Source organism: Equus przewalskii, chromosome X (assembly GCF_037783145.1).
Source record: "Equus przewalskii isolate Varuska chromosome X, EquPr2, whole genome shotgun sequence".
NCBI classification, from domain to species: Eukaryota; Metazoa; Chordata; class Mammalia; order Perissodactyla; family Equidae; genus Equus; species Equus przewalskii.
Window position 1 is genome coordinate 14,237,591 of NC_091863.1, and position 27,089 is coordinate 14,264,679.

Here is a 27,089-nt window from a genome sequence, read left to right on the forward strand (position 1 = left end):
TAGAACTTATTTTTGATGTACATTTGGATCTTCTGATGTGACAACAGCTTTTGCTTTTTTGGACTTTTCAGTCCTTCCCTGAGTTTGCAGGTGATGGGGTAGGGAGGGATCCTCCCTACTTGTCAGTGGGCCTCAGTACATGGCAAGGAGGCTGCCTCTCAGGGAGCTGTGTAACAGTCTACGGTGAAGATGGAATTTAGCTTGTGTCTGCTTTTGTATCAAATAAAATTGCTTGCATTTCATATCCTGCTGCTGTTTATGTTTTATGCAAATAAATATTGTTCTCTTGGAACGGACGTATTTATTCTTAATCATGAGAAAATGTTTAACTGATCATCCATTCTTTCCTTCAATTTATTTCATCCTTATTTTCACCCAAACACTAGAAAGCTCTATTGTGATCTCTGGATCGAGGTAACTTTTGTTTCTTATTTTGTATAATGGAACAAAACAAGAATTCATAATCTTTGGTCCTTAAATTCAAGAGCCTGATTTCTCTGTAAGAGAGACCTTGAAACAAACTTTCCAACCCTTGGTTAAACAGAGAATTCAATAACTAAGCTTGAGCATTCTGGCTAGTCATGATTTCACCACACTTCCTTTTAACGTCCAAAATGAGTCTCTTTCAAACGTCAGGGATTCTTCTAGGATTTGGTGAACATTTTGCACCTTTCATGATTTAATAAATTTACATTCGGCTTTACTTAGCCTTCATCTCGGAAGATTTAAGGGTTCTCATCTTTTTCTGGTATATATGACAGCAGCACCACCATTCCACTCCCCTGGCCATGTTAATTGTCCTCCTGTTGATGTTTCTTCTTCAGTCGGGGCAACTAGACTCAAACATGGTACCCTTATGGTTTTGTGCAAGGATGGGTTGACCACCCTCCCCTGCTCCCACTGTACCTGTTTATAGGTCCATATGGGGGGCCCTCTTTGGCTATACAAGAATGTCAGGTTTGTGATTTCATAAAGTAGGTTACAGCTATTTCTAGATTTCTTTTCTAAGCCCACAGTTCTTTAAAAATAGAGCTACAATAGAGTTTCTGCTAATCTTTAGATTTTTCTCTTTTTATCACTTACTTATCTTTGCATTTCTTTTACTCCTTGTGATCTTTCTTCTTGAAAGTTGTTTTCTTTAGTGAATCTTCCTTCTTATTTTTTACATATGTTAACTTGCCTAACTGGCAAGCTTAGAAGTAGGTTAGTTTTTTTACGTAGTGTCCTTTTTCTACCTTACCAATTATTCTTCACTCAGTAGAACTTATATAACTTTGTCAGGGTTGCCTGTACTAAGCCAAACGCCCTCAGTAGTAACTGATGACCAGATCCACCAGCATGCACTTAAGCAGGAATCGCATGGAAGTACCAGCTCTTAGAGCTGGAAGGACCTTCAGAATCATCTGGTAGAACCCCAACTCCAGTTTACAGCTGAGGAACCCAAGGCCCAAAACTGTACAGTTAGCATGTGATTAACTGGGACTAAGATGCAGACCCCAGGATCTTTGTTGAGTTTTTCTTCTGCACACACCATGCTGCTTTGCCACTCAGCTAAGCAGTAACAGAGTCTAGACCTGAACCTGGGTGTTCCCACTCACTCTCCAAAGCTCACTCGCTGCCTTACACCATGTCGTCTATGTCCCTGTGTTCTACTCAGTGTGACATTCCCTTCATTCACCCTGAGAAAGTTACTCTTTCTAGACTTGGTTTCTTCGTTTGTAAACTGGAGGAGCCTATCCTAAATAAAGAACCCACGGGATTATTTCAACTGGAAGGCAGGGATTTTTGTGCTCACTTCAGTGGGCTGTGCTACCACCTTTAAAAAAACTGCCTCACTGAAGAGCTTTGCTACTTTCTGAACCTCTGAGGAGAGAAGCATGTGTAAGTGGAATGGGCATTCCTTTTCCCCATCAGCTGATCGTTTAGTGCCACAATTTTCATCATAATGTACAAGGTAGGCCAGGAACCTTAAAAGTTCTCAGAGAGACAAAAAAATTGACAGGATATACCAAGTAATGAAATAATGAAAAGTAGACCATTTTGTTTGCACTTAGGGAATTAATAACTCCACTTCCTGCCGGTTCCCATTCGTTACAATCTTAATGTTGAAGTGCTTACCTCAACTTTTTTTTTTTTTTAAAGATTTTTTTCTTTTATTTTTTCCTTTTTCTCCCCAAAGCCCCCCGGTACATAGTTGTATACTCTTTGTTGTGGGTCCTTCCAGTTGTGGCATGTGGGACGCTGCCTCAGCGTGGCTTGATGAGCAGTGTCATGTCTGCGCCCAGGATTCGAACCAACGAAACACTGGGCCGCCTGCAGCGGAGTGCGCGAACTTAACTGCTCGGCCATGGGGCCAGCCCCACTTACCTCAACTTTTAATAACTATGACTGGCATAAATTAGAGAAGTCTTCATTTCATAAAAGATAGCCTGCTTAAATGAGGTGGCTTTGGCACTGCATGCTAGGTGATTTTGTGAGCTGCTTTTTCAAGATTCATTTTTCTTCTCTCTATAGCCATTGTTAGGTAGAGTCAGTATAGATTTGAATGATGTATATATAAGAAAGTACCAAAATTTAATGAGGTTTAGGCTCATAATGAGATTTTAATGAAAAGAAATCATAGATTATTAGATTTGGAAAAGGCCATGGGATTTTTTAGGGTGTGTGCGGGGGGATGCCCGTGGCTTGCCCATAGTCACGTGTCACAGTGCTAGGTGGGTAAAAGGATTCAAAGTCCAGGTCTCCCAAATCTTACTCCACTGTTCCTTCTACTAAAGCCATCCTGCTTCAGCCGTTCTGAGGTGGCCTTATCTGTTAAACAAAGTGAAACTGCCACAAGTTGCTAATAATACAAAGCTCCCTTTTTTTCAGTGGCTTTTTGGGCACCAAGAATTCACCAAGCAGTTGATTAGAAAAGATACACCAGCTGTATTTACTGTGGACTTTGTTGCGACACTTATTTGTACCCAGCTCCAGCATAGCTTATGGATGCTGTTAATGATTCAATATATATGTGTTCTTGACCTTTAGTGCTATCAGTCTTCTGGGGACCTCCATTTTTCCTAATCACATACTGTAGAAGATAAGCAGGGGCAGAGGTGAAGAGGGGAAAATAAATTCAGTTTGTCTTGTTGCCTGAAAAGCTGCCCTTTCAAAGTTCTAGAGGGAGGAGATTGAAAGCACTGCACTCAAAACTGAGAGGGCAAAGTGCTTATTGATTGCCATCACATTGCTGCTTCCCCTAAGGCTTAAGGGAGCAAGAGCTGGCCACATATGAGCAAAGATTTCCTCAGGGCACTGGGGCAAGTATTTGGGTAGGAAGTATTTCTTCATCCCCTCTCTGTGGCAGGTACAGTGCTCCATGGCTGGCTGTGAATTGCTGAACAGCACAACTTAGGCCTATTCTTCTAGAGCTCTCGGTTTAGCAGGAGTGGCCACACAGATGGTAAACCAGTAAGCAAACAGATACAGAAATGAAACTGGTGAAAGGAAAGTTCAGAGGACTGTGATAAGGAATAATGGGAATGGAGGCCTGCTTTGGTTTAGTGGTCTGGGCCAGGCTCGTGAGGAGTGACATTTAAACTGAAACCTGAAGGAGCCAGCCCTGTAGAGTCTGGGTAGTATAATGAGAGTTCTAGGCAGAGGGACCAAGTTCAAAGGCCCTAAGGTTGAAAAACAAAGTTTGAGGCTGTTTTGGGAACTGAAAGACTAAGGTGAAGGAGGAGGAGGAGGGCATGGCATGGGGATGGGGATGGAAAACAGACAGGGACCAGGTCATGAGTTGTCTCTTGCTGAGTTACTTCCTCGTTGGAAGAGCATTTGCTTCTTGCTGAGGTCTGTGTGGCACGCTGTGTCTTAGAGATAGGTGGATTTTAGTCTGATTACCCCAACCTTGAGAGTAACTCTGATGGGCTAACAGAGGGGCAGGTTAGCCTTCTTCAGAGGACTAAAGGCAGTTCTAACAGTCGCAAAACACCACCTCTGGCTCAGCCCCAACTTGCAGAAGAGCTGGACCTCTGCCCCCTCCCCCCCAATCCTCTCAGCCACTTTGGGAAGTCCCCTGATCACATTGCCATGCATTCCCCCTGCTGCCAGGTGGCCCTCACTGTTTCATGCTCTTTTCCCCTGCCATGGGCCCTGTGAGTACCTGTTCCCAGTTGACCCCCTGATGTGGGCTGGTTCACTGCTTATGCCGCTGTAGGCCTTTGCTCCTGCTGGTTCTTGCCTTCGGATGGGCAGTATCTCTCTTCCCTTTCCTAGTCTGGGCTCCAGCGTCTCCAACAATTTTCTTGCTGAAGTAGGGAGAATATTTCACTTGTGTAACCAGTTCACAAAGGAGTGTTGACTTCATGTTCCCTGTTTGTCACGGATCCTCTGGTGCTACACAGACCCTGCTTTTATTATAGTCTAATTTCTTTGAACTCAGTTTGAATGGGGGTTGGGAGAGGGGCTGGGATAGAAAATAATCTAAGTACTCCTGGCACTGCATTTAGAATCTCCCCTCCTGCTTTGGCCCCTTCAGGCTTTTTCCTCTTGTGTGTCTTGCTTAGGAAGCATTTCTTCCTAGAAGGCATCTTAATCTTTCTTACCCCTTTCCCCAAACTCCATTTTCTTCGTCCCTAGACGTGCCTGAACCTGAGGGTCACACAACTTAGACTCTCAATCTGGGATTCTGACCTTTTACCCAAAACCTTGGAGCCAAATGTGTTGTAGAATTCATGACTTTTGGATTTTAGAATGGAAATAGAGCATGTGATGTTAGTACCCTGTAATCAGATACTGTTTCTAAAGCACAACATACGAATATTCCTGCTAAGTGGGATAAACAAAGACTGTAAGTGGTCTCATGTCAGTTCAGGTTTTGCCTCTAAAGAGATTTGCCATAAACTTAGAGAAAGCATTCAGTTTTTAGACTAATATTTGGAGTTTTGGAATTGCAGATAAGGGATTATGAACCTGTATCCTACTATATACATGCATAGATATGGTAGGTAGACTTTCCCGGCTAAATCTGAAGCTGTCATAAAAACTTATTTAAAATGAAATATTATGTTCCCTGCTTCCCTGCCAATTAATCCATTAGAGTTACTGTGACTTCTGTCCTTCCTCCATGTGTGTGGGGGTTAGCATGAGTGGAGTTGATGATACGGAAGGGTATATGGGTTCAGCATTAGTTCTCCAGCACAGTACAGCTACAGCATCTGGGATGGACAGATGGATATGCCACAGCAGGACAGTAGCTGCTATTCAGAGAGGAGATCAGACACTCTAAAAATTCCCTGTGACTTGATGGTGAGCTGCCTTGGGGGTGCCTGGCACATGACCTCTGTTCACTAAGATGACTTACATGCAACCTGAGAAATGAAATGCTCTTTTACGCCAAACTTGAAAACATCACCTGCTACAGATGCTGCCCAGAGGCTGCTCTGCACACAGAGACCATTGATGCCTTTTTACCCTTTTAAACTCCCTCACCAGTATGTAGTGTTAGAGTTAAAATGACAGTGGAGTCATTTGTCATATTTATAAGTCTGTGTTTTACTCATACACTTTACCCTGAGGAGTATAAGAAAATAGAGGCAGAAAATTAGGTTCATGCTGGTCAAGTAAGCCTTTTCTTCTTTAAGTTTGTTGTTCTTGATCCTTTCAATAAGAAAATGTGATATTTAATATTCCATCCTTGGACTTTTTATGCAGAAGTACTCAAAGTGGGAAGTGAAATTGCTATGTTTTCAATGTTCTTAGAATTTTTTGAACAGTAGTTTGAAAGCTTTAATTTTATTCTATTCACCATTTTTTTACATTTTAGAAAATGAAGAAGTCAAGGAAACGACTTTACGAGAGCTTAAAATGCTTCGTACTCTCAAACAGGAAAACATTGTGGAGCTAAAGGAAGCCTTTCGTCGGCGGGGGAAATTGTACTTGGTGTTTGAGTATGTTGAAAAAGTAAGTCACTAGTCGACGCTATGGAGATTTGCCTGATTCTTTTATTTAGGGCTGTTTCTGACACTCTTCAAGGAAGTAGTATTATCTAGTATGACTTGTCAATGTACTCATAATCGGAAGACTTTGAAAATATTATCCATAATCATTAGAAGTCCTGAGATATATTGAAGGATTTTATACAATTTAACTGTACAGAGATAATCTTAACTTTCAATAGTATATTGATTTGGCTTCTGAAGTGTTAGAATCTGTGTTAAACAAGTAATGTTTAGACTTGGTTTATTTTAATTAAAGCTAAGCATGGCCTCTGAGGGAGAGACAAGTAAATTGACAGTGATGGTACAGGATGATAGAGGTATGTGTAAGATACCTCGCAAGCGTAGGATGGGTGTCTGAATCAGACCTGGAGTGGCGAATGAGTGGGCTCATGAAGCAGCCTTTTGTGAATTGCCAGTGCTTTGGCTTTGAGGGAAGAAGATGTGGCAGGAGGCATAAAGTGAGGCTTGAGGAGGTAGATGAGACCACAAGTAAGGAATTGGAAGCATGGGAGAAAAGAAGAAAAGCACGCGTTGTTCGCGTTATCTGCATACTTGCTTCAGTAATCTTTTAAAAAATTGTTCACTGTTAGTGACAATTTTAATGATGTGACCTAAGGGCAAATGTATGCTACAGTAATCAATATTGGGTGCCTATGAATTTCTTGGAGAGTAGCTCGCCTACAGCAGTTGGTTATTGTCAAGAGCTTAAATAAGTGCCTTACCAAGAGTAGAATAAGCTAGAGCCAGGCAGACCTTTTAGAGGTTTCCTTAATGAGTAAATAGGTGGCTCTTGTTAGATTCCTATGTTATTATCTAAAGCAGATTAAGACTGGAGAGGTCTGTGTTTGCTCTGGGCCAATTCCCAGATGCTTTCTATGTCATAAATGACAGTGTCACCACCACCACCACCATCGTCACGAAATGGAAAGCAGTGTTGCCAAGATGACTGACCAATAATGTGGCTTTCGAATTAATTCAGCCTTTACAAATTATTTTTCTAATTAAAAAAATATATGTAGTAATTTCATTACAAGCAAAGTTTGAAAAATATTGCAGGGCTCTTTGTTGTTTTAAAGCACTGTTTTATGTTTCTTTTCCAAAACCTGTATTAAGGTTTCTTTTCCTGTGTCAATGTATGTGTTTTCCTAAGGGACCTCCACCAAAATAAAACAAATTTGATATTAAAAAAAGTTATTAAAGGAGGATTGCTGTAAAATCAGATGCTCTTTATTTTATTTTTTAGTTGTCAAAAATAATTATGCAGTTTGCAGTTTTCCCTGCCAAATAATAAAATTCCAACAGATCTATTTCAGTTTATCTTTTTTATTTCTGTCCTACTTATGGTGATTATTGACAATTAATAACAACTTAGTATGAACAATTGGAAGAATCGCCAGAAATCATCAGATGATTTGTCATGTCCGAGATCTCTCTGCTGGTCACTGGGAGAGCTGCTACCAGAACTCCAGTCTTCTGACTCCCAAACCTGAGATTCTTGCCCTGGTCCTGTGGTTTTTCATTGGAAGGTGACCATCACACTGTCCCATCAGTGGCAATGCCTAACGATTGATAATGAGTCTCAAGAGGGCAAGGAGACAGATGCTCTTAAGGGTTAGGAGGTTGTAACAGAGACGCAGGGTTACAGTCGCTTAAACAAGATAGAAATTTCTTTCTCCCTCATGTACAAATACAAAGGTAGGCAGTACAAGGCTCGTATGGTAACTGCTCCACAGCCATAGGAGACCCAGGTTGCCTCTGCCTTTCTGCTCTACCACCCCTGAGATGTGGCCCTTGTCCAGCTATCATATCCCATTGGCCAGGACTTAGTTTTATGGCCACACTAACTGCAAGGCAGAGGGGAAATGTACTCTTCATTCTGGGCACCTATGCATCTACTTACAAATTGTATTACTGTGGAGTAAGGAAAGAATGGATATTGGGGAACATCCCTCTCTACCACTGAGGAATTTAGAATTGAATATGAAGTGAGACATACAATTTATTTTCTATATTACAAAGCCCTCTTATTCCTCCTATGTTTTTGGGACCTCCTATGCATTTGCTAATTGATAAAGGCAATTCAAGTGGAGAATCGTTAAAAAATGATGCATGCATACTTTAAACATTTTATTTTAACTTAAAACATGTCAATATATATTCATTTACCACTCTTTAGAGGTAAAGTCAATGTCTTTTGGGTATTGATCTTCTGATTGGAGTTCTGATGTGTCTTTCTTGCATACATCATGCCCATAACACACCACGTATGAGATCGTCTGTCAGCTTCTTTAAAGTGAAGCAAAAGCTTAAAAATATTGCAAAGCAATCTCAATGCAGGATCCTCATCCCCACCAGCACCTGTCGCTTGCCAGTGTTTATAGTTATTACGTTCACCTTTGATTAGATGGCAATATGTTTAGTGGCTTTCCTGTATTAAATCTTTCCAAAGTATTGAACTTTGTTTTTTTATAAACAACAACTCTTTTTAAAACATTATTTCATTGGTTTATTTGATATTTAATTATATTAAAATAATAAGTGCATTTGTTATAAATAGGTATGGGAGTGTTATAAACAAACAACTGATTGTTTCTGTGTATACAACTTGGTTGGTGGGAACAAAATTGTCAAGTTGTATTAGAGCAGCAGTTCTCTAACTTTTTGGTATTAGGACTCCTTTAGACTCTCAACATTATTGAGAACGCCAAGAGCTTTTTATTTTATGTGGGTTTTATCTATTAATATTTATCACATTAGGAGTCAAAACTGAACAATATGAAATATTTACTAATTTCATTTAAAAATAATAGTAACAAACCTATTATATGTTAACGTAAATATGTTTATGTGTCAGTCATTCGTTGAGGTAAAAAATGGTGTTCTACAAGAAAAGTGGCTAGTTCAGTTTGCAACTCAATTACCCAAGTGCTTTTCCTTAAGACAACTTTTAGACTTTGATATGCAGCAGAAGTGCTTTATGTGTATTCCTCATTTTATCATATAGATTCCTAAAAAGACATGTACTAAAGAATTGAAATTTAGGGCCTGCCTGGTGGTGTAGTGGTTAAGTTCACGTGCTCTGCTTTGGTGGCCCAGGGTTTGCAGGTGCAGATCCCAGGCGCAGACCTAACATCACTTGTCAAGCCACACTGTGGCGGCATCCCACGTAAAACAGAGGAAGATTGGCACAGATGTTAACTCAGTGACAATCTTCCTCAAGCAAAAAGAGGAAGATTGGCAACAGATGTTAGCTCAGGATCAATCTTCCTCACCCCCCCCCCCCGCAAAAAAAAAGAAATTGAAATTTAATAAAAGTAATAATTTTTACTGCTTCATCAAAGACATCCTTAACTAAAACTGGCTTTTTTGTTTTTAACTGCAAGGATGGGGCATTGAAGAATCCAATGCCTTGATTCATGCTAAGGTGCCACCAGTTTACCCATCGTTGCTTTGTGCCATCAGTGTAAATGCCAACAGTGAAAAAGGCAAACAGCTGGGTGTTATTATGAATCTAGTTTTGACTTCATAGACTCTCTGCAAAGTCTGAGAACCCCCTCCAGAGATCCACAGATCACACTTTGAGAAGTGCTGTCCTAGATGGTCGTCTACAAACAATAAGCTTTAATTCTGCTGTGGGCCTTAGTCTTGTGCTTTACAGAGGGAATGGAGAATGTTTGGTTGATCTGGGAATTAAAGTGGAGTTTCTACTTAATAAACAATTCTGCATGAATTTTAGAATGGTCTCTGACTCCACACTAAAATTTTTGAATTTTGATTTGTTTGGGGTCTGTGAATTTTTATTTCAACAGTATTTGCTAGTCTGTTTTAATTTTTGTAATGATTGTTTTGATCACTGCTAATCTTAGGGATCATTTCCTTTAAGAGTGTTTTCCAGGTCCTCCAGAAATATTTTCAAGGCTTGATTTTATTGCAAAGTTCTATTAAAGATGCACAGTGCACTGTGTTAAAATGACTGTTTCCCTCCTCCTTTATACCTTATAGTGTCTTATCTCTACTTTGATTGCTTTTCCCTTGAAATTATGCTGAAATGATGCCTGAAAGGTTTTAAGGAAAGTGAAAGTGCACAGGATTATTATTTGGGACAGCATTGGGGAGTAGTAAAAATGGAATTTCTCTTAGAAGAGAACCTTATTTTAATGCAATGTCCTGCTTCAGCATGAAAAAGATTGTAGATGAAAAGCAAAACAAAAAATTTGTGCTGTTTATTTAATGAATTATCATCCAAGATGCTTTTTAAAATTGTTAATACATGATTTATGGGCCTGCCTAATTTTGGAGATTAATGGCTCCCTATTTAATTTTTAGAATATGCTTGAATTGCTGGAAGAAATGCCAAATGGAGTTCCACCTGAAAAAGTAAAAAGTTATATCTATCAGCTAATCAAAGCTATTCACTGGTGCCATAAGAATGATATTGTCCATCGGGGTAAGTATGGAATTTTTGAAATGGAAAATAGTAAAACATCAAATCAAGTTAACAATAAAATGTCACATATTACCATCTTAAGAATATTTCCATAGGCACTGACATTCCATTTAAATTAAATATACTTTGAAAGTACAGGATATATGACATTGTTTGGCCTCCAAGTCTCCCTTTTTATTACCAAAAGGATGGACTGCAAATTTATTTGGATATTATGGTGAGATCTCTGTGTTTGTATAACCAGATCCATTCTCAACTGTAGAAACACCTAGTGATATAAGGAAATCAACAGATGTGAACTTTGAAGCTTACTTGGTAAGGAAAAGACCCTCTCCATTGCCTTTTGGTCCTGCAGGTAATGTGAAACAACCCAAGATCAGGCTTTAGAGGTGGTCCCTAACTGACCCCCATTAACAGTCACCTCTCATTTCCTCTTAGACCCAGATCCTCCAGTATGAACCTTCACCTCCTGATTTTCCCTACCCATTAGTGAAGAGTGTCCATTGTTTGCAGGTTGCAGGCATGATCAACCTTGCATAAAGGCCATGATTATATTTCCATAAGCTGTTTTATTTTGTTCTTTATTGGCATGAGGTGGGTGGTTTATAGCAATAAAAGGCAAATTACTTGCTCAGCACCATCTTTGACTCTATACTATTTATCTTCTCCTGATAATCTCTCTTGCATTCCCGAGTTTTACAGTAATGGGACACAAATAGATACAATAATGAAGCTAAAAGACGTTTATCAGAAAGTGTTGCAATATCCACTTCGTGTCTTTGAACTATCAAATAAGTGAATATTACGTTTTAATTTACCTATACAGACACACAAGGATATCACTTTAAAAAGAGTCTCACTTTAAGAACAGCTTAAAGGTCATGTAAAGAGTGCCAACTCCTATTATTTCTAGAATGAGATAATTTATGTTTCTCTTGCATTTGGCTTTCATAGCAGTTACCTTATCAAGGTTGTTGGTGGCATGGCTAGATCTCCAAGTCAACTGGGCATCTAGTGTCTAGGGTAATGATTCTAATAATAATCTATACTAGAGTTTGAGGATATTAATGAGGAACTTATTTAGCTGCATTTCCATATGGATACTGTGATTTGGTTAAATGTATAGTGAATTAATGGTTGTGAATTAGCAGTAGAAACCATGATTCTGAAATCTACAGATTTCCCTCCTACTTCTTCCCTTTCTCCATTTTCACCTCTACCATATGATATAGATGACAAGTATTCTAAAAATAGAATTGTGAGATGCCTTTCAAGGGGGAGAATTAAACTGCATTTTTTGTGTATTTTTGTTCCTCAACTCCCACAACATCTTCAAAAGATCCATGGACAAAATGAGAAATCTTATCTTGACTCATCCAGTATAGCTTCAGATTAGATATTTATAATTGTGAACCACACAGAAAAGCTAAAGAGATATGTAAATATAGAAATTATACAGAAAATCATAAGAGAAAATATATGGATTTTTTCTTACAGTAAATATAATGCTATCTACTTACTCTCGTGTGTTTTTTAAGGTATCTTGTGGGTATAAACATTTTATATTCTATCTCCAAAAATGTGTATTATTAGTATTTTATAAAGTAAAAATAGTTCCTGGCCTAGATTCAATTATTCTAACACTCCTTTCAGAGATCCAATTAATGTCTTTAAGATTTAAAGAGAAAAAATATTTTTGAAGTTGTGGTCTGCATGTTTTCCAAAAAGAAATTAGTTGAAACTTTTATGCACCAGCATAAAATGTATTACTCTGCTTTTCACTGCTACATGTTTCTATTCAAATTACTCTGGATATTTCTAATTAGGGGCCGTTACAGTGATCTAACAGTGTCAATCAGCAGTACATGGAACATTTTTTAATAATTGCTCTTTAATCTTGATACTCCAGATATAAAGCCAGAGAATCTCTTAATCAGCCACAATGATGTTTTGAAACTGTGTGACTTTGGTAAGTTAAAAAGAAATTGAGCCCTGTAAGTACAGAATTAATTTAATATAACACATAGGTAGCTTTTACAGGCATATTAAAAGTATTTTTTATGTTTTGACTTAAATTAGCAGAGGAACATTCTGTTGGGTCAGATGTTAAAAAATTGCTGGAAGAGTGCTACTCTCTCTTTGCTCTGCATAGTATTGTTTGCTATTTTAAAAAATTCGTTATGGGGGCTGGCCCCGTGGCTGAGTGGTTAAGTTCGCGTGCTCCGCTGTAGGCGGCCCAGTGTTTCATTGGTTCGAATCCTGGGCGCGGACATGGCACTGCTCATCAAACCACACTGAGGCAGCGTCCCACATGCCACAACTAGAAGGACCCACAACGAAGAAAATACAACTATGTACCAGGGGGCTTTGGGGAGAAAAAGGAAAAAAATAAAATCTTTAAAAAAAAAAATTCATTTTGCAGTATTTATTTAATGAGAATTCAAAGCAAAAACGTGTATGTGCATATATTCATAAGCCCAGCATTTAATGACCCCAGAAAAAGAATTTTCTGGGAAATACCACTATGGCCTTCTGGTTTGAGTTGGATAAAAAAAATATTTAAAAAAAATTTTTATGGCCCAGCTTCATGGCCAAGTGGTTCAAGTTCCATGTGCCCTGCTTCGGTGGCCCGGGTTCACGGGTTTGGATCCTGGGCATGGACCTACTCCACTCACCAGCCATGCTGTCGAGGGCTTCCACGTACAAAAAAGCAGAGGAAGATTGGCACTGATGTTAGCTCAGGATGAAGCTTCCTCAGCAAAAAAAAAAAAAAAAAAAAAAAATTAAATGTTGATAAAAATTGTTTTAGGTGTAATCAAACACTGAAAAGATGCCTATGTAAGTACACACATATGTATTGTGTATATGCGATAGTTATATATCTGTAAGGTCAAAAGATATTTTTAGAACAATTCCATTTTTTCCATTTAAATGTTCAGTGAATGAGATTAGTAACTGATGTATAATATTCCAGCTCCTAGTTGAGTGTATAAGGAAGTTTTTGTTTTGTTTTGTTTTTTGATTTTCTGATTTTATTTTTAGATGTTGTCTTGCTAAGGCCAGTTATCATCTAGAACAGTTTAAATACCAAACACATTCCAGTCTAATCAGAGAGAACTCCAAAATAATAAACACAAATTCAAGATGAATTGAGATGAATGAATACAGAACCACTTTGAAAAAGACTTCGCAATATAATGACTTAAGGAAATTTTTGAGTTGTATTCTCTCTTAGTAGAAAATTGTATATTGTTTCCCATAGATATAAAACTCTATTAAGCACTATTAAACATTTAAATTAAAATAATTCAGAAAAGTTTTAAAACTATAAATTTGGGTGTTTTAGGTCATGGGTCGATTTTTAAAATTATACTTTTACCTAATCCATATGCTGAAATGTAACGACTTTTTTTAATGTTATTTTTTCATATATTCAAATATAATCACAAATACAATGTAGACCTCCACATATAAATGAGAACACATCTCCTTATCTTAAGCAGAAGTTAGATTAATGCTTAGGGGATGGATTGCATAGGTGAGAAGTGGAAGCATTCTAAGAATTCACTTTGTAGGATGACCGATTTTGTCCAGTGTAGCAATTGGAAGCATACGTAGCTGTTTTCAAAGAATTTGAATATTATGAACTTGCTTGCCTGAGGAAAAATGTTTTATGGGGCTTAATTTTCTCATACATTATGATAAGGAATATTGCAAAGAAGAGTCCTACTGTATCCTAAATATCTTAAGAAGTGCTTAGAAGAATAAAAAGGAAATACTGAATGCTGTATCTGAAAGATTTTGATCTTGGCATTTTCAGCATTTCCTTAGCATTACGATTTTCAGGAACAATATCTATTTCTGACTTCCTATCCGTAATTGTGATTCCCACCAAATACTGAGCTTTTGTGCACCTTGTAGTCCCTTTGCTCTGCATCCATGATTCTGTGAGTTGGTGATCCGCTTAAGCTCCAAAGTTATTGAAATTTGTAAAAGCAAGTTACAAATACAAGAGATGCCTGTAGAGTGGTTAATAATAGGAAAAGAGTATTCTTGGTCTAGAATCGTTTCTTAAAGAAAAAACAATTTTAAATGGTCAGGAAATTCCACATGGCAGTACCACATGTGACATTCTGTGCTCTGTGCATCCCCGACGAGGACTTCCTAATTGTTTTCCCTCCCAGAGTGTGTAGCTCCTTTGTTTGGCTTGAAGAACTCCAATCAAAAATACGAATATTTCTTCAAAATATATCTTACAAAGAAGTATTGATTAACTGAATTTAGGGGTTTTGTTTTTTGCTGTGATTGTTTTTGTTTTTCACTCTTCCATTTTAAGAAACACTGTTTTCTGCTTTTTAAAACTGACATACACTTTAGTTTTTACCCCTAATTTTAATGTTCTGGTTCTCTATAACTATTCACAATGAACCCATATTGCTTTTGGTGAGTGAGATGGGTAATTAACTTACCTGCTGGTTTATTTTGTGGCCCCAAAACCTTTTGAAAGGGTTGGGTGGGGAGTAATGATAAGAGTCTATAAGGTAATTAGGATTCCTTAATATGCTTCTCAGTCACATTAGGAGATGAAAATAATTTTGGCCTGCTTTGTTTCCATCATTGCCAACCATTAGTTGTTTACTTACTGATCAGCAACAATAGATACGCAAATACTATGTAAGTCTCACATAGCAGAAGTAATGACTGACTGTGCTATGCTAGTTTGGTTTTGACTTCTGGCTCTTGTGGAAATTTCATTTTGTTCCTAAGATTTACATTTATTGGGTATGCTCTGAATGCTTATAAAAACATGCGATGACTTTGAAAACATGAATTTCTTTAGCCTGGAGGAGAGACTGGTTTTGTAGTGAATACATTGTATATTTTAATTGGTGTATGAACAATGGACTAGCTTTTTTAAGTAACAAGGACACATTCAGTAAATAACAGCCCATTCAGTACCAGTCATTATGTTCTTTTGATACTGCTTTAAGATATTATTAACACTGAAATATTTTGCCAACATGAAATTATTTCTTTTTCAAAATTACACCTTTGCACTTTGCTATCTTTCAGGTTTTGCTCGGAATCTATCAGAAGGCAATAATGCTAATTATACAGAATATGTGGCCACCAGATGGTATCGGTCCCCAGAACTCTTGCTTGGGTAAGTTGTCTTCCCTAAATAGAATGACATCTAGACACCAGCTGATCCTGTATCATTACCTTTGGGATCATCTATGGAAGATGATAACTTCAGTTCATTAAATGCCAGTTACCTATTGTAGTGTAATAAAGTACCTAAAGACTTAATGGCATAAAACAAGCACCATTTTATTTGCCATGATTTTGGGTGCCAGCAGTTTGAGGGAGTCAGCAATTTGAGTTCAGCTGGATGATTCTTCTGCTGGTCTCGCTCGCAGTCACTCCTGTAGCTACAGTCAGTCAGCAGGTCATCTGGAGGCTAGGTGGTTTAGGGAATCTCAGCTGGGACAGATCATCTCTGTTCTATGGGGCCTCATCCTCCAGTAGGTTAGTCCGAGTTTCTTCATGCGATAGCAGACGAATTCCCTGAGCAAGAGGGCAAACCCCAAAGCAAAGGTGGTTTTCAAGCCTCTGTTTGCCTGACTTTTGCATCATTGGCCAAAGTGTGTAATTTGGCTAACCCCTGATCTAAGGGCTAAGGGACAGAGAAATAAATTAGACCTCTTGATGGGTGGAGTGGCAGGTGTACAGAAATGGGGTGAATTATTGCTGCCATCTTTGCTAATAATCTTCCACATTAAGAATGTGGATGTCCACAGAATTTGACGTTATGGCTTATCTGTTCGTTTGTTCGTTCTTTCATTCAACAATTACTTATAGAGTATCTCTTATGTTCAGCCACTTTGCTAGACACACGGTGTAAATATTGAACCAATTACCATTCTTCTTCTGAACAGTGTAAATTCTCTTTGATGATAAATGGCCATTCAAACTAGCACTGCATTGATATTTTTCTCACCAACACCTCCATGTCCATCCACTTTGTGCCTATCCTTCTACTTTCAATGCTGTTTCATTCATCTGTCAATACCAGAAAAGAGTCTTCTTATAAGGTTCTTCTTTTTAATACATTTTAACTTTAGATCCTAAGAAGGAGCTTATAATCTTGATTTCCATCACATAGTTTCATTAATAATTCTCAACCTACCCTAGTTGTAGTATTTTCTTATTTTCCCTAGTTTGTATTTCCTTCTTTGGGACCATCTAAGAATGGAGAAAGAAGGCACACTCTACAAATAAAATTAGATAAATTATTGTAGTAATGATGACCAGTGCACAAATTGTAGGTTTCATCTCTTTTCTTCAGTGTGCCATACATGTATCTGGGGGACATGAGAAATTTGATTTTTAAAAGATACTTTTTATATAATAGAAATATCAATTTCTGTATTTCTTCTGAAAATTAAGTTACTTACTGAGGGTTTATTTTGATGTTAGCAATTGATTTCCCAGTGTCCACCAACCATTTGGCGGTAATCCTTGATTCATTGCTAACCTAGAGTCTATAAGAATTATTGGTGTCAGTTATTGAAAGCTTTATTATTTTTTGAGATCAAAAGCTTGCACTTTATCCTGGGAAACAAATGGTGGTTAGTCACATTGTTATTTCTCTTTGTGCGGATAGATTTTAGAATTTCTATGCTCATTTTTAAACTTGGACTTAGAATTGATTTTCTTTTGTGTCTGTCTGTGTTTCTTCTTCTGTGTACCTCTGTTTAGACTCACTGTGATGCATAGTCCATTTTCTTTTGGGAGGGATTGGAATTTGAGTTTACTGGACAGAATTTGCCAAAGAAGAGATGGGTATGAAGTAGATGATTCTTAGAACCCCATCCAAGGATTCAAGTATGGTAGAAAGACTTGTTGTAATATGGTTTTGTCTATAAGATGGCCCCAGGAAATTAATTCTGAGAATAACTTTATTGTGAAACTTCAGAGAGTATTTGCTGCCTAATAATACCTATCAGAAAACTGAGGTTATGTTTAGAGATATGTGGGAGCAACCAAAGTAGATGGGGACTCCAACTAATTTGAGCCAAATTGAATATTGCCAGTTAAACGGTTGTCAAGTACTGGTTGAAGAACCATATTATTTGTGTAAAAATCCCATTGAAATCAGTTATTTGATTAACATTAAAAATTTACATTTTTGTACATTCTCAAGACTTTGTCCTTGACATTCAAAATAGTTCCAGCTGCATAAATTATTCAAATCAGTGGACAAAAGAAAAAATAGCTCACAGTGGGTATGTGGAGATTTTCCATTGGTTTTTCCATCTAGCACTTTTCTCGCTCGCATACTTGTATGGAAGAAAGATCAGTATCCTTCCCTCCTCCACAAGCTACCAACAAAATCTAAATGAAGTTTCCTAATATGATTCTTAGGTTTTTGTGGGAAGAAAATGAGATAAATAAAATACTGATTTGTTGTTACAATGATTTATTATCCTAGAAATATATTCTGTGTTAATAGTGCTTTAGAGTACTTATTAAAAGTTTTATATTACTACTATATCATTATGGCATTCTAGAATTTCATCCCATGTTTTTTTCAAGTATTTTATTTTTGGCTTTTCCTTCTTAAAGCTTTGATTGTGTTTGAAACTAAAGAAAATATGGTTTCTTAGTCTGCCATGCATAATTTGACTTAAGGCTATAGACATTGGGGTATACATATAAAGCTTTTGGGGGGATACCTAGGTTTTTGTGCATAGCCTACATTTATTAATGACAGTAAGATTCCTAAAGCCCTCTGGTAAACTCAGATCCTAGAAGAGAGCTATAAACCCCTAAGTAAGTGGAAAAATGCTTAGAGGGAAATAGCTGTCGTAAAGCCCCACATACATAGGGTACAAATAGATTCAGGTAAATAATCCAATAGAGTTTTTAGCACAATCTTAGCTATTACAAATTGTGACTCTATGCAATTAGAGGTTAAATAATATTCAGTGTTTGTTTAAGAAGACACATAAGTCAGTAGTACATTTTAATAGACTGAACTCAAAAATGGATAAGATGTAACTTGTTGACATTTAGAGAGCTTAAAGGATAATTACCTAGAAATACATTTCCTGGGAGCATTTCATTCCCCAAGTGAGGTGTTAACTCATCAGATATTTGTGCTGTATTAGGGTTTATTAAGCCATTCATGTTCAAAATATGCCTGCATGTGACTAGTTTTCAAATCAGTGTATACTCACTAAATTGTTACTAAACTGATGGGTTTATTAGCATAGATTTATTCACTTGTGTTCTGAATTTTTACTTGGATATCCATAATTCCTTTTTTTTGCAACTTCACTTTTGTCCACATGACACTTTTTAATTCCTTAAATACACAAGTATGCTTTAAATCATGAACCTGATCAAAATAATTTGGAAATTTTTAAAACATATTTCTTTAGTTGCCAAGAAAATCTCTCCCCTTGCTTTTCAGGGCTCCCTATGGAAAGTCTGTGGATATGTGGTCGGTGGGCTGTATTCTTGGGGAGCTTAGTGATGGACAGCCTTTGTTTCCTGGAGAAAGCGAAATTGACCAACTTTTTACTATTCAGAAGGTGCTAGGACCACTTCCATCTGAGCAGATGAAACTCTTCTACAGTAATCCTCGCTTCCACGGGCTCCGGGTAAGAGGCTTTGCTAAAACCCCAAATGGAATCAATACAGCAGTATTTAAATTATTGTTCATTGCACAATGGAATGCTAAGCTATCCATCAAATACTATTCCCTTTTCCATTACACTGTTTACCATCCCTGTTAGAATATTTTATTTTTGAATCGTATTATATTTTGAATCGTATTTGTGAATTTTATAAAGTGGTCTGAATTTGAAAATGAGAGCTGCTAATGTTTTTCCTAATTTTTAAGTTCCAATTTTTCAAAATCTTTTCTGGCATATGTATTATTATATTCTAAACTTTGGTCATCTCTGAATGTTTCTTTATCCAAAATATTAAGCATCCCCAAAAGATAGAAAAATGTGTAAACAGCTGCTGCTTGTTTGAACAAACGTATTCGTAGTGGTTTGAGGAAGACTGAGTACTTGCATTCGCAGATTTAAAGGTGCTGTTCTAGCAGGTATTTCTTGTCCATTGACAGTGAAACATCAAATCTTCTTTTCAAACTAATGTATTGTCTTGGGCAGCGTTTCCTAGACTTGCTAACTTTGTACAAAACTTATTTTCTGAGAATATGCTAAAAAGGCTCTTAAAGTATAAACGTTTCCCAAATGAGGGACAACCAACTTGCAGAGGCACCTTATTGGAGTGGCCAGTTATCGGCTGCTTCTCTCTTCCATCTACCCTAAAAGCTACTTTTTTAGTTTTCAACTACCCTGTTTGGGCCAACATGCCAATTGGTGGCCATTGTGGGAACTGTAAAATAAGCTCACCACCACTTCCTTTCTTTCTCTTAAATGCGTAATTCTCCAACCATGTTTCCTTGACGTTTGCAAAGCACTTTGTTATGTTTTTGACTTGCTGGACCTCAGTTCATTTCACTTTGATGAGCACCCCTCCTCACACGTGAGTGCCTAACACAGTACCTGCTCGGCTCAGTGAGTCTGGAAGAAATGAATGAACAGAAGTGCAAACAGTTTCTCTTTCATCTCCTTCCTGCTTTCTCTCTCTTCCAAATCTCTCTGAGTTATCTCAGGCAAGTTTCTCTTTTCTCCTTTAATTTTGCCTTTGTAAGCCAAAAATTAGCCAAATTATGACCATTAATTAGGGTGCAAATGGTTCAGCAGTTATTGAGCATCTGTCATACTAGTTGCTGCAAATAGGACACTAAATAGGACTTGCCCTCAGTCCAGCAGAAAGGAAAATCAATTCTATTCAGAAATGAAGTTAGTCATAATTAATGAATTCCTGTTTTACTGAGACTACATCCAAACTCCTTCCCATCAGACCTTCCCTGTTCTGGGCCCTCTAGCTCCCTCACCTCAGTTCATACTCCTCTCCATTCCCCCCTTGCTCTAAATTCTCACCACACTTGCCTTTCTTTTTCTTTGATTTCCATAAACATTCCAAGGTTTTTCCAGCTTCATGAATTTGGGACTTGTGGCTCCCTCTCCCAGGAAGGCACTTCCCTTGTGTGGCCCCATCTCATTTTGTAAATCTCAGCTCCAAGAATGCCCCCTCTTTCTGACCCCCCAACGTACTGCCTGCACCTCCTTCTTGGTCTCTCTTATAGCACTCTTCTTTTTTCCATCATAGCACTTATCATAGTATGTGATTGTTTATTTACTTGTTAATTATTAACTGTTAGAAATCATCTATTTTCTCACTGTATTTCCAGCATCTGACACAGAGCCCAGCATGTCTAGTAGAGACTCAATGAATATTTGAATAATCACTTGAACCAATCTGTATTGTTACCACTCAAGCGCAACCATATTTCCCTTCTCCATCTCTAATGCTTCTTTCACTCTTTATTTATTTATTTTTTTGAGGAAGATTAGCCCTGAGCTAACTGCTGCCAATCCTCCTCTTTTTGCTGAGGAAGACTGGCCCTGAGCTAACATCCAAGCCCACCTTCCTCTACTTTATATGTGGGACGCCTGCCACAGCATGGTGTGCCAAGCGGTGCCATGTCCACACCCAGGATCTGAACCGGGGAACCCCAGGCCGCCAAAGCAGAATGTGCGCACTTAACCGCTGGGCCACCGGGCCGGCCCCGCTTCTTTCAGTCTTATCACCTTTTACCTGAACTGTTGATAACCGCTGCCAAACCAGTCTCTCCAACTTGCTCTCTTCACTTCAGTCTATTCACATTGCTTTTAGAATGATTTTTCCACAAACTGCACATTTAGTTCGATCTCCTTTGTGTTGAAAACCTCTCCAGGATTGCTAAGTTGAAACTCCTTAGGATAGCATTAAAAACTCCTTGCTCCTAGTCCTCCAGCCTTTTCTCCCACCCATTCCCACCCCCTGCCCCCTACTCTGCAGCCACGTCGAACTTCATCCCATTTCCTTGACACATTGCTTCCACCATGTTGCATTTTTATTTCTATAATTCTCCCAATACTCACCCCACTTCCTGGAAAGCTCTTCCTCCTCCCTCCCCCAGGCTCAGGTCAAAAGTCTGCCCTTCTCGAAGCCCTTCTAGACTTCTCCAGGGCGGATGGGTGACTGCCTCTTCTGTGCTTGGATAACACTCTGGTCATACCTCTTTTGTAGCTCTCACTGTAGTCTCTTTTAAATAGCTGTTTGCAAGTATGTATCCTCACTGGACTAGCGAATTCCTTGAAGAAATGAAGATCGTGTTCGCCGTTATATTAGCACACCTGGAACAGTGCTTGTTAGGTTGAATAGTGTTGAATGATTGACTATTTGACCTGGAACATCAAGTTTGGTCTGCTGGCTGCCTTGTTCTTTGCCTGGTTAAAGAGGCTCTAGGCTGGATTCTCTGAAGAGAGTGTAAACAGATCTGCCATAATAACTGAAGAACTTATGAACTAGCTGAAGAATTGAGACTTTTGTGCATGAGATAATTAGAAAACAGTACAGTTTATAAGAAAGTGTGGCACATAATAAAGTACTGCATTTTTTCCTACACTGTACTGTTTTCTAATACATCTCAATATGACTGAGACCAAGAGAGAGTTAACCATTCTGGAAGGTTAGAAATCATAGTTGGCTGGATTCACTAGAGAAAGATTTTTGGAGAATTCGAGATTTGAAATGGATATTGAAGAATGAGCAGCATTTGGATTAGATAGGCCGCACGAAGGCTGCCTTGTCCTCATTCGTCTCTGGTCCTGTTTGTTCACAGCCCTCCTCACTCAACAGTGTTATGTGTAAAGTGCTAGACAGCACACGGTGCTGCTGCTTGGAGATACCCTTCAGAGAAACTGCTGCTTCCATGACACCTTGATTTTTATAAACCTTAATATTTTTACATTTTAGTCTGAAAGTGTTTGTGGTGTCTTAACTAAATTAGTTTAATCTTTTTGGAGGTTTAGCAACATAGCTGAGGGAAACGTCCTTTTTTATCATTTTACTCGAGAATGTCTGTGACGGATAGCTAAGCATATGGGGGGTGTGAAGTGCAACTGCTGTGAGACGCGGGCTCACCGGTAACCAGTCCAGTGCTACTTGCATTTTGATTCAGTTGTGTAGAGATTGGAAAATCAACAAGATGCTGCTCTAATGGTATGCATCGTTTTGAAAAAGTAACAAATGCTGTCCCAGAGTATAGGGCATAGACTCGGGGGTTGAACTGCTGGGGTTCAAAGCCTGGCTCCATATTTACTACTTGAATGACCTAGGGCAAGTTTCTTGTGCCTCTGTTTCTTCCTGTGTTAAATGATGATAACAGATTCTACCTGATGGGGTTGTCGTGTCGATTAAATGTTTTAATATACATAAAATGCCCCAGACCAGTGCTGATACACAGTGAGTGCTGGGGTGAAGAGGCACCCTCATTGTATTGTATTGGCCAAGTGATTAGGAAAGAAAGAAAGGAAACAAACAAACAAACTAGTGATTAGGATATACTTTAAACTTCTGTGCTTGAGTTTTGGTTACTTGTTGAATGATCTCATATTAGAATGGTGACTTTCATTCAAAAGCACACAAATTAATTTTTTTAAGTTAGGAGTTTGCTTGGTCATTTTTTATCATACTATTTCTAATACCTTCTGACTTTCAGCATTAATTTTTTTTATCAATGAAATGTTACTTCTGAAAAAATAAAAAGGAGGGGCTATCTGGTAGCATAAGATAGACCTCATAAGCATAATATTAATTAAAATGTGCTGGTATAGAGTTCTTTATCACAGCATGACAGGTGTCTCTCTCTTTGGGCTGATATCTAATGCTCCAACAATATCCAAAGGCACCTCTCTACCTCCCTTAGGAGAGGCACCTGGGTTTAGAAAGAGTGTGGGTTTAGATCACAGACCTGGGTGCAAATACTAGTTCTACTGCTTTTTGATTATGTAACTTGCCTTGAACCAGTTATTTGAACTTTCTGATCATCACCTTCCTCATCTCTAAAATAAGAAGAAGAATAATTGCTAAAATGCCTCACATAGCATCACTTCCCTCAGAAATCAGTTTTAGATTATTGCCTGTGTGTCTCTGTTAAGTTCATTTTATTCCTTCTGCTTCCTCTATCTAGAAGGTGCTGTCCTACTTTTCTCTGTCCTCATGTTTTTCTTAGCTTTTAAAAACTAGTTCGAATATTATCTATAGATTCTTTCTTCTACAGCTGCAAACTACCGTGGTCTCTCCTTTCTCTGAGCTTTGATTAGAATTTACAGCTGCACAGTTTAGTACTGATTGCTTTCCCAGTCACACTGTGGATTGCTTAACTATGAGCTTTAGGTCTTACCCATATTCTGTATCTCCTGCCATACCTGGCACAGTGTGGGGATGATGTCATAATCACTCTTCAGATACCTTGTTTGAATTTTCCTCCATAGGTTGTCCCCCCATCCACTTATTTAGCATCTTCAAGGATTTCAGTACTTCGAAATGCTGTCACGTTGGTATAAAGGAAATATATATTTAAAGCAAAGCAGCCCTCCCGTTGGGAGGGAGTGCATGGCCCTGGACTCTAACACTTTACTGTGCACTTAGATATTATGAAATGTGAATTGGCAGAGGGAAGAATAGAGTTTCTAAATAAACCTGACCTCTTCCCTTCATTTTATTTAAAAATGCCTTTGTTAATTTGGGAGCCTGTTTGCCTTCTGTTCCAACTTACATAAAGGAAGCAGCTGAAAACAGGTCATTAAAAGAGTATATTAAAAGCAATAATAGAACGTGCCTGAATTCACTATTTCTACTTCAGTGGCCTTTCAAGTACTGCCCTCTCTGCCTTTTTTTTTTTTTTCACTTCTCTAATTTTCAGAAGTAAATGGTAATGTTATTGTGAAAAAGGCTTAAGAATTATCTATATGAGCAGACAAATTCTGTATAAACTGTATTATAACTGGATTGTCTATATAGGTAGATAATGCTGTGTAAACTGTGTAAATGGAGTTTCAAATTTTTATATTTTGGTTTGTTTTATATGCTTCATTCAGTATTGTCTGACTAGATTTAAGCATCATCTTTCACATGTGAGTTTTCCTGTTATTTAATATGCAGTCCTATCAATCTATAACTCAAATAGATAGACACCAAAAGTAATATACATATGGAATAAATTTGACTTGGATTGGTACTAGGGCAATAACTTCCAGTCATCAGCTACCATCTTCTACACTCACAGCACATGCACACAAACACCCTTCCCCGTGTGCTGACATTTCTGTCATGTTGTTCTTGCAGTTTCCAGCTGTTAACCATCCTCAGTCATTGGAGAGAAGATACCTTGGAATTTTAAATAGCGTTTTACTTGACTTAATGAAGGTGGGATAAGTTGATGTTGTCTGTATAAAATGTCTTTTGGTTTGTGGGTTCTCTTGTGTCTACATGTGACCATAGCCTGCTTTTATGAATGAAATATTTTGTTAATATATGTATAATGGTGAATAATGGGGGACTATGTCATGTTAAAAGGCATGTAATTTATTTAAAATTGCCACAGTATCTGATATTGTAACATTCCATCTACATAAGACTGTGAGATATCTAAATTATATTCTTAAAATGGACAGAATAACAATCTAAATATAAATAACTAAATAATAAAAAAATTTATTCACCCCTGAAGAGCTGCTCAGGCATAAAGTTTTAAAACAAATCTGAAGACGAATGTTGAAAGAAGAGATTCTAACATTTCTTATTTAAGGCTTCCCATAAGATTATTTTTATCAGTGAACCTAATTCTGCTCTTTTTCTGACTTGGCTGCTTCTCTCCAAGACAGATGGGCTCTTTCTGGCTCTTTTGACACAGCAGGAGCACTGCCACTAGCATGCCTGTGCGCTCCTCTTCCTGCTAGTGCCCCGTCCGCATCTTCCTGCTCTGGACTACGAAAACATGCTCACCATTTTCTCTTCAAGTTTTTCTTTCGCAGTGTACCGTCAGCCCCTTGAATGAGAACTATTCTCTCATGTTTCCCCAGCTTTCATGGCCGCCAGCCATGCATCAGCAAGTGCTGGTTGTTTGATAGTGGACCTTCAGAACCCGCTTGTTAATAGATCGATTTTATTTTCTGCCCAATCAGCCAGCCATCAAAATCAGAAACGCTACACTGTGCACAGAGCCTTTAAAGGCATACTTAGCACAGTTGGAAATTGCCGAGCAGCACTCGCAGAACTTTGCTGTGCTTTAAACTGTGTTAATCTGTGTTCCAAGGAACACTGTGTAAATAGGTGTGGGGGCAGAGGTGGGGGAGGGAGGCACAGCTTTGGGAAAGGCCACGTACCATATAACCTCTCGTAGAGATTCACAATATTCATTAACCTCTAAAGGCTTTCAGAAATCCCGCAGTAAAGAAGCATTTTTGTCTCATTCAACATTTCCCAAATTTAATTAAATACTGAATACTTTTTTTTTATTTTATAAAACTCTACAGCACTAGCATTCTTCTGAACACAGATTGAGAGATGCTATTAAAAAAAGAACCCTCAAGGCTCTTTCAGGTTAATTAGGCATAAATTATCTTTTAAATCAGTTGGGTTGTGTCAATATGTTCTTTCATGCAATCAATATTTATTTATCAGGGCCTTAATTATTTGGTAACTTTTAAAATGTAAATAGAATAAAGTAGAAGAACTGAATTAAATACAATTTCATGTTTCCTGCCTTTTATCTTTTTTTGGTTAAAAATAATTGAACTTTTTTTGTTAAATTATTACCAAATATAATTAGCAAATGTCAGTGTGGTACCTGGTAAAATCTAGCACAGATAAAGGTACAAAGATAATCTGAATCTTTCTGCATTTATACCATTTTGGAAGTTATACAGTCTAATTCCTATTCCTTTAATATATTTACCCTTAAATTTCTTTGACGTTAAATAAATGTTCTCATTGAAATGTATATTCATACAAATTATGTGTACATCTCAGTTAATTTTTATAATGTAAACATATCTGTGTAACCCCACCAGATTGAGATATACACACTTATTAGCACACCAGAAGTCTCCTCATGACCCCATCCCAAGCTGTACACCCCTGCCACTCCCCACTCCTGGAAACCACAATTCTGACTTCTATCACCAAAGATTAATATTGCCTTGTTATCATTGAATCTTATATAAATAGAATTATTCCTTTTGTCTTTTAGCTATTTTTGAGAATAAATTTGAAAAATAAATAACACCATTTATCCTATCATGATGAAATATATTCTCTATGCCATTCCCTAAAGCAGATTTGATAATTTTGTCCATATATAAGTGCCTGAAATGGCCATCTCATCCTGCATCTGTTTATACATATCAGTCATTTTGGTGGGGATACAAGTTGCCAGAATTAATCCAAGTCCCTAATAAAGAACAGTTACAATAATTATATGGGCTCTGTTTGGGTAGGAAAAAAAAAAACGATAATAATGTTGTTTTTCCTCCCGCATACTGAATTTTGAAACTCTTTACTCAGTAAGTTTTGTACTTTCCTCATAATGACTTCATCTTTCCAAGTAATTTGAAAATTAACAGCTGTATTCATAAACATAAAAACAGTTCTTTGTATGTGCAGTAACATCTTAAATTAAA

At 37.8% G+C, this 27,089-nt stretch overlaps 1 protein-coding gene across 12 annotated transcripts in view; it reads left to right on the forward strand.

Moving 5' to 3' along the window:
• The window catches only part of CDKL5 (cyclin dependent kinase like 5), a 202,326-nt gene that overhangs the window by 122,349 nt on the left and 52,888 nt on the right, over positions 1–27,089 (forward strand). For all 12 annotated transcript variants that reach the window (XM_070605913.1, XM_070605917.1, XM_070605911.1 and 9 more), the window contains 6 exons: positions 5,810–5,946; positions 10,311–10,431; positions 12,341–12,400; positions 15,505–15,595; positions 18,911–19,100; positions 24,754–24,834. In XM_070605913.1, the coding sequence (XP_070462014.1) occupies positions 5,810–5,946; positions 10,311–10,431; positions 12,341–12,400; positions 15,505–15,595; positions 18,911–19,100; positions 24,754–24,834 (680 nt within the window). The remainder of the gene's footprint in view (positions 1–5,809; positions 5,947–10,310; positions 10,432–12,340; positions 12,401–15,504; positions 15,596–18,910; positions 19,101–24,753; positions 24,835–27,089) is intronic.